General features: G+C 48.0%; 2 protein-coding genes and 1 pseudogene across 2 annotated transcripts in view; 2 read left to right on the plus strand and 1 right to left on the minus strand.

Annotated features, from left to right (window-relative positions):
- Positions 1–11,057, plus strand: part of SLC9A7 (solute carrier family 9 member A7) — a 139,610-nt gene extending 128,553 nt beyond the window's left edge. The window contains exons 16-17 of the mRNA XM_059384789.1: positions 853–958; positions 4,737–11,057. Coding sequence (XP_059240772.1) covers positions 853–958; positions 4,737–4,988 — 358 coding nt within the window. The 3' untranslated portion in view covers positions 4,989–11,057. The remainder of the gene's footprint in view (positions 1–852; positions 959–4,736) is intronic.
- Positions 11,058–11,620: 563 nt separating this feature from the next.
- The window catches only part of CHST7 (carbohydrate sulfotransferase 7), a 31,530-nt gene continuing 27,614 nt past the window's right edge, over positions 11,621–15,536 (minus strand). The window contains exon 2 of the mRNA XM_059385501.1: positions 11,621–12,327. The gene's annotated coding sequence lies outside the window, so the exon portion shown is untranslated. The remainder of the gene's footprint in view (positions 12,328–15,536) is intronic.
- On the plus strand, positions 15,261–15,432 carry LOC132007547 (COMM domain-containing protein 6-like; annotated as a pseudogene).

Raw genomic sequence — 15,536 nt, forward strand, 5'->3', positions numbered from 1 at the left:
GCTGGTTTGGTTTCGTGAAAGGCTATAGCAGAGCCCACACCTCGTCCTTTTGGGAGTGACTCTCTCTGAGAAGGATCCCCCAGATCCTGGGGTGTAGACGACTAGGATGCCTCCTCGCCTTCCTGTGAGTTCTCTCGGTCATTCCTACCATGGCCATGGCCGTGGCCATGTGAGTCTCTGCCTTCTCCAGAGTGCTGGGGCTGTGGATACCAGAAACAGCCCAGGCACTGTCATGAGATGACGCGTGCTTCGTGGGGCTTCCCACAGGGGCTCACATGTTTGGTGGCACAGATGTCCACGGACTGACCAACCCGGAGCTCTTGGGACATTCAGCCATGTCTAGAGACACTTTTGTTGTCACACCTGGGAGAGGGGTCGTAGTAGGTAGAGGCCAGGGGTGCGGCCTGGTGTTCTACAGGGCGGGGCAGTCCCCTAGTGTCCAGGTGGAGAAGCTGATAATCTGTCTCCTGTTTCCAAGGCATGAGCTGGTTGTGTCCAAAGCTGGAATGCTGATTGAAACCAAAATTCTCATTCAACATAACAAGCAAGTGAGAAGGATGCTCGAATGAACCTCAGATATTCTTATTGCCTGAGAAGTGGGAACTGCCAACCCGAGAGTTACCAGTGAACACTTCGGGCTGACAGAGGATGGTTTAATCTTTGATTCAGACTATTGTAGACCCCAAGGATTTTCTGTAGCATACTGGTTAAATGGGGCATTTAACCAGGAGGGTGGGGAGAGGCCTTTTGTGGGTAGATGTCTGGATGGTTTACTCTGGGGGATTTCTAAACACGTTGTGTGGGGTGTGGGTCTTCTCTGCAGACATTTTTTCCTTAATTCTCTTTTTAAAGTTACCTGAAGCCCATCCTCACACACAGCGGCCCCCCACTGACCACCACGCTCCCAGCCTGGTGTGGCCTGCTTGCTCGGTGTCTGACCAGTCCCCAGGTGTATGACGTAAGTACAACACGTGAGGCAGGTTTTCCTGCTCGCTGTCCCCGGGGAGTGTTTTCTCCAAAAAGAGGAAATCTCTTGCGTCCAGATCCACTGGTTTTGCTTCTCTGAATAAGATGATTAGAAATGGCTGACTTATGTTGATCTGTTTTGCACAGTAACAGAGAAATCTTCTACCTGGGCCGTGGGGTCCCGTCACATCACAGCCATGGTGTAGTAGAAAGAGTACTCCATCTGGAATCAGAGCAACTAGATTTGAAGCCAAGCCCTGAGGCCATTTAAGTATTCTGTGCCTTGGTTTTCCTATCCATAAAGTGGGCCCAGTTGCACAAGCTGGCTGTGAGATTAAAGGCTAAGATACAGAAAAACACTGTGAACCACAAAGTCTTTAGCAGATGTGAGGATTCTTTTTTGTGTATGCTTTATTTACATTGATGTGGTTAGGTCCTTTCCGTTTTCAGATTCAGACTTAGCACAGTACAAAAAGAATATCCACACTGGTGGACATCTGAGCTCTGGGGCTGACTTGTGAGCTCTTCCTGTGGGTTGCTGGGCAGAGGGGTGGGGAGGGCAAGCAGCTCTCCACATAAAAGGACTAGAGGAGAGGGGAGAGGCCCTTCTTCCTCTCTACTCTGCCTCCCCAATCATCTGGTCACGAACACAACCATTCTGCTCTAGGAGAGAAGGACTCCTCAAATTTGTGTAGAGCTTTACAGCTCACAAAGGCCAAGTTTATTCTCTTGGCCATACTGTAAGTAAGCTGCTACTACAGGGTTACAGAAGAAGAAAGTGCCTAGGTCCCAGGATTAGTAATTGGCCACCCTAGTGCAGGTTTCAGAGAATTTGTAAATAACCTGCAATTGACTTGATTGGCGTTGAGAAAGCAGAATGCAAAGCTCAGATCTGAGAGAGAAGGCCCCTGACCAGGTCGGTTCTAATGGGGCGGGGCAGCGGGCTTGGGAATGATCGTTGGCATTCGGGTGCTACAGAGGGTTAGGGGGCATAGCTGGGTGGTGGGGGGCGCTGGGGTCCGTGTGCTAAGGAGCAGCCTCCTCAGAGACGGGGCAACTTGGTCAAGAAGCAAGAATCCCCCATACTGCCCGTGCTGCTTAGGGCTGGGGTCCCGAGCAGGGTCTCAGCTGCACACACAGTGAGGCTTGCTATTGTCGAAAGTGGGAGCATAGAGTCTTTGAAAAATTAATTGAGGAAGTCCAAGGTGAGAGAGGGGAAGGGCCCCCTCTGGAGTTTGGAGCCCAGTGAGGGTCTCGGGCTGGGCTGCTCTCGCGTGGCTGTTTGACACACTGTAGTCCTCACCTGTCACCTACAGAGCATTGGTACTTTTGGTTTCATCGGGTGGTGTTGAAGATGTCCCTCATTCCCTATTTGCACTTACTCGAAACCACTCAGGTTGAATATCCACCTAGGAAACAGGGTTCTGCTGTTCATGATGTTGACCGCTGATGGTTTAAAATAGGCACGATCCTGCAACACAAGTGTTTGCAGGGTTCTTCGACAGCATTCTCACGGCAGCCTGCAGTAGACAGCTGGTTGCATGATTATACAGACCTCCAGCTTAACATCTAGAATTCAAGGAAGTAGACTGCTTTCATCACCCGCGCATCACATTCATTAAAGCTCTGATTTGGAAATCCCTCTCCACTGGGTTTTACAATGTCCTTATTTTGGGTACTCTTTGTCCAGGCTTGTGAGTTTCGTAATGGAGTGGGTCAACAGCCAATCTTGCTTTCTCCTGTCGGTGAATCTAAGCCTGGCTTCCCACTGCCAGGGGTCAGCGTGGGGCCACACAGGGGCTGGTGTCTGGGGGCAGGGGTGCTTGGCTGGGGCTGCGGTAGGGGGCGAGGCTGCATCTATGGCATTTCCCTCAGTACTGTTGCTTCACATTCCTCTCTGTCCTCGAAAGAGTAAAATGCTGCGTGCCAGGAGAGGCTCCCCCTGAAAATGGAGAGCCAAGAGCCTCGGCTGCGGTATTTTGACAGAGATGAATGAAAATATTACTTAGCACTCACAGGCATGGGAGGAATGGAACATGCTAAAACAGGGAGCGTGAGCTCATTTCTTGTTAGGAAGACTATGGCAGGACAGATGGAGCTTTGGGACTTTCTAAACCCTGATGGTGAGGAGGAATATGGGGAGTTTGGAGTGAGTTTTGGGAGTACGTTCTGCCCGAGTAGAGGATTCTTACTCGGTTGCACATTTGCACTCTACCTCATTCCGTGAGCATTTGGGGCTGCGAGCAAGAAGAGTCGCGCGTGCTTGCCTGTCAAAGCCGAAGCATTGATTTTAGTGGAGTCACGCTGTGGAGCGTGGAGAAGTCGACATCACTGGGGTGCAATGCGGAAAGCAGGCTTGTGCTTGTCACCAGCGAGCACACGCAGACAGGCTGGGCCTGGAGGAGGGGGCCGGCACTCCTGGGGGTGGAATGCATTAACCAGGTGCTCCTCTAGTTCCTGCTGTGGCTTCTGCGCCTCAGGGAAGGGCACCAAGAAGGGTGGGGGAGTGCAGGCTTGCCGGGGAGAATGTGCCCGTCGCCTTGGGCAGCATGACTGGTGGGGGAGCGTCTTGGGGAGGGGGGCGGGAGCGGGAGGCTGTCGGGGATGCCGGTCCCATGTCCTGCATCCAGGACACCTTGTGGCTGAAACAATGCAGGGGCTCCAGATGCCCTTTGAAGAACAGTTGGGAACTAGGAGAGCGAGAACAGTTTAGCCAAAGCATTCCAGAACTGTGTTTGACAGATGTGCCATGGGGGCAGCAGGGGACCGAAGCACCCCTCTTTTTGCTGGTGAAACCCATTAGAGGGTGAAGGATTGTGTCCGACCCGGCGCCGCTTCCCGAGCCCTCCCCATGGGCTGGGAGTTCCGAGAGGCTGCCATCTGTCTCCCGCCCAGTCTGGCGTCCTGATCTGCTCTGCAGCAACAGCGGCTCAGCATCAGCTGCTGGCGGGGCCGCTTCCGGACCCATCCTCTCTGGGGGCCGAGCCAGTCTGGAGGCCTCAGAAATCCCACCCCTGCTTCCTATCAGCTGGACCACCTGGGGTTAATTCCATAGGTTCTCTTAGCTCCGGTCTCCTTGGTGACAGGAGTGTTCCTGCCCTTCCCAGGCAGGGAGGGGTGAGGGTTGGAGGAGAGCTCAAGTGGCCTCCCTGGCAGGCCTGAAATACGTGCTCAAGAAAATGCTCCTTCCCTCTCCACGCCTCACTGCATCCATCAGAGGGCCTCCTGTCGGGGCTGGAAGGGTGTGGGCTGCAAGGAAGGGGTTCTTCTATGGGGACTGGAAAACAATCCTAGTTGGGCTCTGTCTCAGCCCCTCAGTGGCTAAGACAAAGAGTAGTTCAGATGCAAACCAGGTGCATTTAGGGTGGTTTGTGTGGGGCGGGAAGCCTCCTCAGGAGACCTGTCCAGAGAAGGGAGGGACCTCCAAACCTCTTTGCACCTTTGCCCAGTGACTTTCCTCCTCCTTTTTTTGTGGGTTGGGAAGCTGAAGGCCCAGGCTGGCCTCCCTTTCTTTCCTTTTGGTACTAACCCTGAGCTGTCAGGCATTTAAAAATCGGAAGTGCTTCCTGAGCTTCAAAGCCCTGGTTCGGGCAATGGTGCCCTCCCTTGAATAGCACTCAACAGTTGGCATCCAGTAGCCACACCAGAGGCTCAAGGCAGGCAAGTTTCACAAGCCCCAGTTTTCAGAAGAGTGGTTGAGGTTGAGGTTGGCTCCAACCCGAGCAGAGATCAGTCTCCCATTTGCTGTTTTCATTCGTTGCACTTTTCAGAACCAAGAGCCGCTGAGAGAGGAAGACTCAGATTTCATCCTGACCGAGGGTGACCTCACCTTGACGTACGGGGACAGCACAGTGACTGCAAATGGCTCCTCGGGCTCCCACACGGCCTCCACGAGCCTCGAGGGCAGTCGGAGAACCAAGAGCAGCTCAGAGGAGGTACTGGATCGAGCCCTGGGAATAGGAGACCAGCCGGTGTCCAGTCGGGGCACACGCCTAGTGTTCCCCCTGGAGGATAATGCGTGACTGCCCCCCCCCACCCCCAGGCTGCAGCGATGGGGCAGCCCACCCGTGCGGTGAGGATGGCTGCAAGCCCAGGCTTGTCTGAGCCAGGGCACTGACTCAGTGGAACTAATGCTTCTGTTTTATTGAGGTCTGAAGCTCTCTTAACATTTAAAATTTAACCCAAGATGCAGACAGTGGGGCTTAAGTGTGTCTACATCAAGACAAATGCAGACCCATTCCCACTTTCTCACATAGTAGTGTGCTGTTCCGAGTCAAACAAATAGCATGCTTTAACGGTCCAACTCATTCACCTGCGGAATCCGAGCCAAGCGCAGCAGGTGTGGGGAGGCCTCCCAGGAGAGGCTTCGGGTCCGTACACAGCAGCGCAAGCTGAGCTGGCTGCAGGAGTAGCCAGGCAGGGTGAGAGCAGGCTGGAAGAACGGTCCCGAAGGAAGGCCACCGAGACCGGACCTCCAAAGGTCATGGGAAGCCAGTGGTCAATGGGACAGAGCTCAGGAGGAAGCAGTCAGTGCGGCAGCCCTAGCACGGATGGCTGTGGGACTGTGAACTCATGTCAGGCTTCTGGACTTTTTGTGCTACCTGGGTTTCCTGTAGATGGAAAAGATCGGAACTCTATCCGTGAACATTTCAACATGGGGAAAGAATTGGAATTCCTTCTCTGGAAATCTCTAGGAAGAAGTAGCTACTGAAATGTTGAAAACCAAAGGCAAAATTGTGTCATACTGTTGGGTTTTTGGAATTAATCCGAGGACAGAAGAAACTGTTTAGAGGCTGATGAACGAAAATCGGTCACTTCTTCAGGGCCACCACTGGGGTGACTACTGTGGGGTTTAGGAATAACACCAAAATGTGTGCGATGCTTCTCTGGGGACGAGAGAGCAGCAAGGAGCCTAGGAGGCAATAAGCTAGTCTTCAGAGTTGGGGCAGGAGGAACACACTGTGAGAAAAGTTGACCATAAAAGACAAGATGCTGTTCTAAAGACAGAGTAGAAGTCCAAACTTTGAGCTACTGAATGCATGGAATGTCAGTGGCCAGGAGAAGATTGAGAGGCAAGTCAATGGAAAATTGAGCATCGTTCAGTCCAGTGGACACTTAGTCTGCTTTAAGGTTAGGAATCTAGATGTCTTAACACCGAGTGCCATGTAGAGAAGGGTCGTCTTCTTGGTATCTGGGGAGGCTTGTACCAGCTTAAATGTGAGTATGATTTGAAATCTAAGTGTTTAGTTTTGGTTCTTTGTGGGTTTGGTTCTTTGTTCTGCGTGGTAACTAAAATACTGAGAGAGCTCTTGGAAACCAAGTTTGAGATTTTCCCTGGGTCTCTATGCTTCAGTGCTGGTCTCTTAGAAAGAAAATTCAGAAAGAAAATCTTAGAAAGAAAATCCAGTCTCTTTAAAAAAAAAATGCTTTCATAAAATGTGGCCATTTTTCTTATTGTGGCAGACAAAATGGCGGCCCAGTCAAGTACACCCATAATGAAACCAGCCATTTAATCTTCTTAACTCACATTTTTAATGGTTAATATTTAGATAAGACATTACTGCTTTGCTTTTTGAATTGATGATTTGTGCAAAACAGGCAAAAATTACTAAGTTGAGCCATATGAAATTGCCGATATCGACCCATTTTTCAAAGTCAGAAGTGGCAATTTCATATGGTTCGATATAATAGAATTAAATGATTTTTATTCCCCTCCTTCCTTTCTATGTACCTTACAGTCCATTTTGGTTTTCTCATGGGCCTCCATGGGCTTTGTAAGCTTAAAAAACGAGCTAAACCACCTAACTAAACCCGTAAGGCTCCAAAGTACCCAGGCTAGTGAAGGATTTGAGAAAACCTCTGCATCAGAGCCAGAGAAACAGGTTTTTTCCAGAGCCGCTGGAGGTCATCTGTGTCGTGGGGTCGGAGTGTAGGGAGAAGCTCCCAGGCTTGGCTTGTGTGCCCAAACCCAGCACAGGTTTTATTCAGTAGTTATCTCAGTAATGACCAGTCATGCCTATAAACTTGGAAGGTGAGGAGGCTTTCCTGTGTGTTATTTGTGGAGGTGGAGAGAGAAGCTGGTCTGCTCTTTGGATGGGTCTTATAAAAAGCCTTGCTTGCCTCTTACGTTGCTTACTTATTTTATTTTGGAGGGAAGAAGCTACCAGAAAAACCCTGATAAGGTTCTTGAAAAGAGCCAACCAGGTAGAACCCCCTCTTTGTTCATTCAAGTCAAGGCTTTGTTGTCATTCTGGTTTTCCAGGAAGCTTTCAGCAAATCAATAAGAAATTGCCCTCATAAGGAAAGAAGGTAACTAGAGTTCTCCAGCCTAGTTCTAAGTCAATCTGTAGATTGTTGTGTTTCCCCCAAAAAAGGTCTTATAGTCTTGAATGCAAACGTTTATTTGGACCTACTATAAGTAAATGGAGATATGCCAAGATCAAAATTTTGCTAGGGTTATAGTTATTTGGTTGGATTTTTTATTCAGTGGATTAGAGTAAGTCAATGACCTGTGGCCCTAACTTTTGTTTGCAAGATGTGGAGAATAATCCTGACCTTATCAGGGGTCCCGGAAAAGGAGCCTGTTCATCAAAATGCTTCCAGCTTCTAGAAGCTTTATGCCTATGCCAAGAGGAGAAGAGTGGGTGCCACAAAGCCCCAAAACCATCTAGCTCAAGACTGACTCTCTGCTGCCAGTCTGGCATAAATCAGATTGAAACTGCTGAGTGCATCCAGTTTAACCTCTTATAAGTATATTTTTTCTGGGTTGGGGGGGTGGTGACAATTCCACAGAGCTGAGTGTCCTAGAGCACAGGTTCTCAACCCTGGCTGCACATGCAGAATTATCTGGCTAGTTTTTTGTTTGTTTTTTTTGTTTTTTTAAGTATCAGTACAAAGGCCCTGTGCTCAGAGATTCATAGCCAGCAGGCTTGGAGAGAGCCTGGCTTCCGTGCTTAGTGTAGATCTTCAGGGGTTCTCCTGGGAAGCCAGGCTTGAGAGCCTTTTAGTCCAGAACTTGCCATGGCACCTGTTTGGAACCTTGAAGAATGGTCTAGCAGAGTGAGTTTCCTCTTGTTGCTAGTCCTCTGGAACAAACCGAGCATCGAACAATTAATATAGCCCAGACAGGTGCAAAGGGATTTTGTGCACATGGTCTGTGCCGAACTCCTGAGTGCACTCCGTGACGCACAACCCTAAATGTCACCTTTGAACACCTTAGTGCAGGGAAAGGAGTGATGGGGGACTTGAGTGGATGGACTGGGTGGGTGGGGGTGGTTAAAAACCTGTCGTCTTTGCCCCCTTCCATGGTAAGAAGGGTTCGGTCTTCACAGAGTAGCTAGCGGGTGTGAAGGCTTTGGAGAAGTCATCTCTTCAGTATAGCCTGCGATTACTCGGAGTCCCCTTTGCAGTCCAGTCAGCTTGCTTTCTTGTCACACCTGGCTTATCCCCAGGCCCAAATCCCTGCTGGACTCCTCAGCAGAGGCGTGGGCCCATTTCATGCGCAGAGTGAGGGCGGCGGGGTGAGAGGAAGCTCAGGACCGCTTGGAAGTCACGAGGCTGTGGTGTTGGCCGACTCCTGTCCGGGCCGGCAGACAGGCGCTGTGCACTCCAGCCGTGCGTGGTCGTACTCGCTTTGGGGACTAGAGGAGACCTGAACTTTGTCTCCCGGAGAAGGAAATCTGCCCTTGAAATGAGGCTGCCATGCTGGAGGAGGGCAGATGCAATCACATGGCCTCTGCCCATCCCTGGAGCGGCTGAACCAGCCCCCACGCCCTGCAGCCCCAAACCCTCACTGCGACATCAAATGTCTCATCAGGCAAACAGCAAGGAGCTTTCAGGTTGTGCTGTGCTCTCTAGACCAGAGGACATTGTGGTTGGGGGGACAAATGAAGTCTCTTAAAAAAACGCAAGAAACGTTCTCTCAGCTGGCCATGAGCATTTCAGTCGAGGGCGATTTCCTTTCAAAGTAGAGGGGCTATTTCATGACACACACGTTCACAACCCCCACCCCCAGTTCTCTCGCTCCTCCTCTGTGTCTGCTGGGGAAGTCAAGGTCATATTAAGGTGTCAGATACTTTAATATGAACAGAAGAGTTTCCAAATGTAGAAACACCACTGATGCCCTGAGGGGAGACAGACTGGCAGGCAGGGCCGCTGAGCGGTTCAACAGAGGGGAGACTCAACCCCTCGGGCCCCGAGCTTGGTACCCATCGTGAGTTCTGAGAGGTGTCTCGGCACGCTGCTTTCCCCATCTGTTGTAAGAGGTCATCCGGAATGAGGGTTTCTGGAAAGCCAGCTTGCTGATTCAATAAGTGCGTGACTTCTCACCCGCAAGGGAAATGGGGAACTTGAGGAGTTTCATGCAGGCCTCTTGATGCTGATTCTGTGGATGAGCTCGTGTAGGAGGGAGTCTGTCACGTGCGTTAAAGGGACACTGCTGAGCTCCCGTCCCTTCTGTTGGTCTCTGTTCAAGTGTCAGATGCGGTTCTCTGCTACAGTAGCGCTGAAGGAAATCTAATGGCCAAGAGTTAGAAACAACCCATCCGAATGCTGCTTTCACTCTGGTACCCTGAAGGGCCCTTCCGCCTTTCTAAAACCCAATAAGGACAATATACAGAGGAACACTCCAGAAAGCTTTGCTAGTCTCTAACTAGGAAAAGCAAGTGGGCTCTTTGACAATCTTTTCAAAACCAAACCTAGGAATCAGCCCCTTTTCCCAGTTTCAGTGCTCCTAAGTAGGGCTTTTGTTTTGTTTTTAAGCTAACAGACATGTCTCGCCGCCCAGTGCGAGCAGAACTCGTGAAGAGCAAAACCAGTTTTGGATGTTCGTTGTATTTTTGTAAGGCAGGGTAGAGCCAGGGCCCACATGGAACACCCAGGCAGCCAGTTGTCTGCCACATGAGTCTGGGAGAAGAGAAGGCAGGCCCGCCTGTCTGGCCAGATTTTGAAAAGCCCTGAAACGCACGGGGAGCCCCTTGAGAGAGGCCACCTTCTCTTTAGGATGGCCGCCTTTGAAATAAGGGTTAACGGAATTGCCACAGGTCAGGGTCAGCGGTCGGGGGCCTGTGGATGTGGGAGGAACTCAGACTGAAGGGGCCTTGTACATGGGAAGAGGAACTCTAGCTGTGCTGTTGACAGCATGGAAAGCAGGTAAGGCCCCAGGGCAACTGGGTGACCGTCCCACCACTTGGACATCTGGGTGGGCTTTGGGGAAGTGGAGGAGTGATTTCCGGGTGTGGGGGTGTTAGGTCTGTGGATTTGGAATTTATCCCTGAAATCACTTGTTCAAAGAGCAACTTCCCAGCAGAAGCCCCTCCTCCTAGGTTGTTTTTTTGATTTTTTACATAAACTACATCTGGTCCTTCTCACTTAGGAAGTTTCACTCTGTCCCATAAAATGATTACATGGTAATGCCACCAAGATTCATGTAAAAGGTGAAAAGCAATTTTTAAAAAGAGGATAGGATGAATTTAACATGGGATATGACCTTCTGGGGAACTTTTTTATAGAGAGTTTACATGTGTAATTGGGGAGAATTTTGTCTTCTATTTCATCAGTAGCAAACTGGTGGTTTTTATAAAATTAACATTATAGTATGCTATATAAACATGTTATATGAAATAAAAGTATGCTGAACTGTGAAAAAGTAAAGACTTGGAGTTATCGGCAACCTTTATGTGCACTAAGGCAAACCCGCAGTTAGGCCCCCAAAGTGCTACCCTTCCCTACCATTTTACTTTGTTTGCCTTTGTGTGTATGTTTAGATTGATACTGTAAAGCTAGCTATATGTTTTCCTGCCCTTGACTGACATTTAACACATTTTTCTCAAAGCTTTTTTTTTTTTTTTTTTTTTTTTTTTAAAAATCAAAATAAAAAGATCAACTGGCTGAGCTCATCTTCTTTTGCATTTTAAAAGTATGGCGTGATCCTTAAGTCTGTTTCTTGGCCTCATGGGGGGGGCGGGTTCTTTTCTGGGTGGAAGCTATTCCTCTCCAGGTCCCCTAAACCCAGGATTGACAAATTAAGGCTAGCTAGACCCTCTGGACCAAATCGCCCCCCCCATTTTTGTAAATAAAGTTTTATTGGAATACACTAGGCTCCTTCATTTGCGTAATGTCTGTGACAGCTTTCATGCAGAAAGCTGCATGTGACAGGAGTGAGCAGGGATTTGTGCATTAAGCCTGGACCGTTTACTATCTGACTTCCTATAGCAGAGGATTTTGCCAACCCCTGATTTAGGTGCTTGTAAATCTTGAGTTTTAAAATAGGGTCTAAAAATCACTGCAGCAGACTTCTGAGATGATTTAAATGTGCCTAAAGAAACACTTTAAATCTGGTCTGTGTTGTGACTTCTCCTGGGCTACAACAGTCGTAAACAGACTCTGAGTGTTGGATAACTGCTAAGATCCCGGAACTCAATACAGCTTCCTTGATAGTCTTCATGAATTCCTTTGTATGTTCACTAGCTTTTCCCCTAAACACACAACTGAACTTCATCAAAAAACCCGCATCCTAGCAAAACAAAACAAGTCTTGTCGTTAACATTGACTCCGGAGTCATTTCATGGTAGAATTATGAAACCACCAGACAGAAAAAACTTGCAAGAGAAAATCTGTCAGCTCACGAGGGTTCTCCCACCAAAGGGAGAGAAAGTCCTTTTTAAAAAAAATTTTTTTTTATTTATTTGACAGAGAGAGAGATCACAAATAGGCAGAGAGGCAGGCAGAGAAGGTGAGGGGAAGCAGGCTCCCCGCTGAGCAGAGAGCCCGATGCGGGGCTTGATCCCAGGACACTATGATCATGACCTGAGCTGTTGGCAGAGGCTTAACGCACTGAGCCACACCCCAGGAGAGAAAGTACTTCTTATGAAATTGATTTAGGGGCAAGTGTAGGGGGAGCTCTTTGAAAAACAGCTGAACAAGTCAGATTTAAACCAACAGCACTCAGACCTTTTATTTACTATCAAGTAACTTAAGATACACAGGACTGCACTGGGCCCTTATTCACATTGACGTCTTGTCCAGACACCGCTGCTGATGGGAAATGGTACCCGATCGTGTCTCTTCTGTTCTGAGAACACCTCCAGCAGAGGCAGGCAGGTTCCGGCTGGGACTAGAGCTCTTCCTACTGGATGGCCAACATTACCCACACTGTACTGTCATTTCCTTACTGAAAACTTCCTTTCCACCAGTGTGTCAGTCGTCCCGGAACAGCTTGCGACAGTCCTGCTCTGCCAGCCACACGGCAGTTGGTCCCAGGCCGAGTCCCCCCATCTCTGCCTGCGTGCGAGGCTGCCTCCCCCGTGCAGCTCCTCCAGGGCTGGGGTGACACGCTGAGTGCCCCGGTTTGTGCTGACTGACCTAGAAGGGAAGGAACAAAGGACATTTTGAGCCTCAGAACTCAGAAAGCTCCAGACAGAAAGCCTGTTGAGCTCTGCTGATAAAAAGGCCTCTTCATTTTTAAAAAAATTTTAAAGGTTTTGACAGAGACACAGCGAGAGAGGGAACACAAGCAGGGGAGCAGGAGTGGGAGAAGCAGGCTTCCCACTGAGCAAGTAGCCCAACGCAGGACTCGATCCCAGGACCCTGGGATCGTGACCTGAGCCAAAGGCAGACGCTTAACCAACTGAGCCACCCAGGTGCCCCATGAGGACTATAATCTTCCTTCTCTAAGCCGCATCTTCCAGGGCTGGAAATCCAGCCCAAATCAGGAACTATCCTTTCTGCTCTGGGGACAGGCTGGGAGAAAATGTGACCCAAGAGGGGTTTGGTGAGGATGAAGGTGGGGAGAAAGGGGGGGCAACTCTGCCAGTATGACTGTGCTCTCTGCAGTGGCTGCCGGGGGGGTGGAAGGGGGCACCTGGTGAGGTGAACAAAACGTTCTGAGACCTGCTGGGCAGAGTTGGGGAGGAGGGCGGGGGGAAGAGCTGGGATCAAAGCTGTACCCTCAGGCACTGACGGCATAACCAGTCTTCCTTCACTTGTGTACTGGTTCACTTGTGCCAAGTAAATCACACCAATGACAGCTCTTCTGTAAAGCAGAAGCTGCATATAAGCGCCAAGTCCGGCCATTGTCAGATTTCAGTATAATCTAGTTTAATAAAAACCAGTTTCCAGAAGGGCTAACTCTGGTTCCAGATAAAACAGAGCAAATGCCTTTCTCCTTATTCCTTCCACAAAGAGTAACTAAAATCCCCTAACATGATACAGATGGCAAAGGTAAGATTCTGAAGGGTGGGGGAAAGAAGGTCGACTGACTGCAGACCTCGGGCAATGAGGGACACAGAGCAGTGAGTTCCCTCCATTTTCTTTCTGCTTCCCCCATACGCTGGAATAGACACTGAAGACACCAGCAGGCCAGAAATGCACATGGTCCCAGACCAAAAAGCCCCAAGAAAAGCCCATTGCTAGCTAGAGGACAGGGAAAGGGTCAGCCTAGAAGCCGGAAACTGAGTGCCAGACACACAAAATCCCCCCTTCCTGTCAGCAGAGCCCTAGTGGGAGGCGAGGACTTCTAGAGTCCTACCCCTACCCGGCAGTAACCAGGAGGCGCACCCCTTCCTCCACCAGCAGTGTCGGGGGAGGCCTGCTAAACCAGAAGATCTAAAATAAAATTCAGAGATTCAAATGTATCCCATATATTTGGGACACCATTAAAAAAAATCCCTTGTCAAACCAAGAACCAGGGAAATTTCAACTTGAATGAGAAAAGATGAGTGATAGATGCTAACACTGAAACAACACACATTCTGAAATTACCCTCTCTCATCAGTATGCTTCAGTTAGCCATTAGGAACACACTTGAAACAAATAAAAAAATAAAGTCTTGGCAAAGAAATATATAAAGCAAGCACCAAATGGAATTTTTAGAACTGTGAAGTACAATAACCAAAATTTTACAACCTCCCTGGATGGGCTCAGTAGCAGAATAGAGATGACAGACTAAAGAATTAGTGAATCTGAAAAGAGAGCTGTAGAAATTATCTAATATGAACAGTAGAGAGAAAATAGGGCGAAAAAGGATGAGCAGAGCCTCAGGGACCTGTAGTATTACAATAACTGACCTATTCATTTCATCAGAGTTCCAGAAAGAGACTGAAGCTTAAAAAGTACTTGAAATAGGGCTGAAAATTGCCCAAGTTTGGCAAAATGTGTAAACCTATAGATTCAAGGAGTTGAGTGAACCCAAAAACACAAAGAAAGCTGCACCAAGATATAGCATAATCCAAGTTCAGGGAAGACAAAAAAATCTTGAGGGCAACTAGAGAGAACTGATGCATTACTCACAGAAGCAATGATTCGAATGTCAGTGGATTTCATATCTGAAAACATGGAGGCCAGAGGAAGTGGCACAATAGTCTGTAAGGGCTGAAAGAAAATGACTGTCAACACAGAGTTCTGTATCCCGTGAGAATATCCTTCAGGAATGAAGGTGAAATAAAGACAATCTCAGATGAAGGAAAACTAAGAGAATGTGTTCCAACAGAACTGCTGTAGAAGAACCACTACAGAAGTTCCTCCAACAGAAAGAAAACGATGAAGGAAAAGAAGCATCACAAATGAAGAAAGAACAGCAGAAAATGGGACAAAATGTAACAGACTATTCTCTTGAGTTTAAAGAATTATTTTGACAGTTGAAGCAAAAGTTATAACACTGTATGATGCAGTTCTATATATAGATAGAGAGAGAGAGAGAATGAATTACAAAGGGGACAGGATAAAGGAACCTAAATGGACATGAAGTTTGTATACTTCCACTTGAGGTAGTGAAATGTTGAGACCAGTAGATTGTGATTAGTTGTATATGGATGATCTAAAGAAAGCACTAAAACAAGCATACAAAGAAAAATACTTTAAAACACTACAGATAAAATGAAGTTCTTAAACGTATTCACGTAACTCACGGGAAAACACAAACAGGGAAATTGGAACAATAAACAGAGGGAAAAAAGAAATCAAGTTTTAAAAATGGCAAATTTAAGCCCTATAATATCAATAATTACATTAAATATAAATGATCTAAATTCACAAATATACAAAAAAGAGACCAGCAGAATGGCTTTAAAACATGACCCAAGAACATGCTGTCTACAAGAAATTCATTTCAAATATGATATAGGTGGGTTGAAAGTAAAAGGATGAAAAGGATACACCATAGAAACGTGAATTAAAAGAGAAGCCCTCTTTTAAGGGTGTGAGCCCTCGACACTTGCCATGAACGGGTCTAATGAGCTGTGGACATATTCTAAGTCTGAGGTCAACAACTGCTTACAGGTTTGCAGCTGAAACTGGGTATGGCTGTAAGCTCAGACAGTTGCAGATCACTAAGTGTCCTTATGTTGCAGTAATGCTAACAGTGGTAGATCATTCAGGCCAAGTAAATAAAGAACAAGTCCTTTGAAATGACAATTTCAGAATTTCTACAGGGGGTTCGAAGGAATTGCTACAATTATTGAAACTATGTGAAAACTGATTACTTGGTTGATAAATTGCTATCATCGTTCTAAAATCACAGGCTTCACTTTCTGCAACAAAACTTCATAAGGACCAAAGTATATTTATGGACTGAA

The sequence above is a fragment of the Mustela nigripes genome, chromosome X (assembly GCF_022355385.1).
Source record: "Mustela nigripes isolate SB6536 chromosome X, MUSNIG.SB6536, whole genome shotgun sequence".
In the NCBI taxonomy this organism is placed as follows: domain Eukaryota; kingdom Metazoa; phylum Chordata; class Mammalia; order Carnivora; family Mustelidae; genus Mustela; species Mustela nigripes.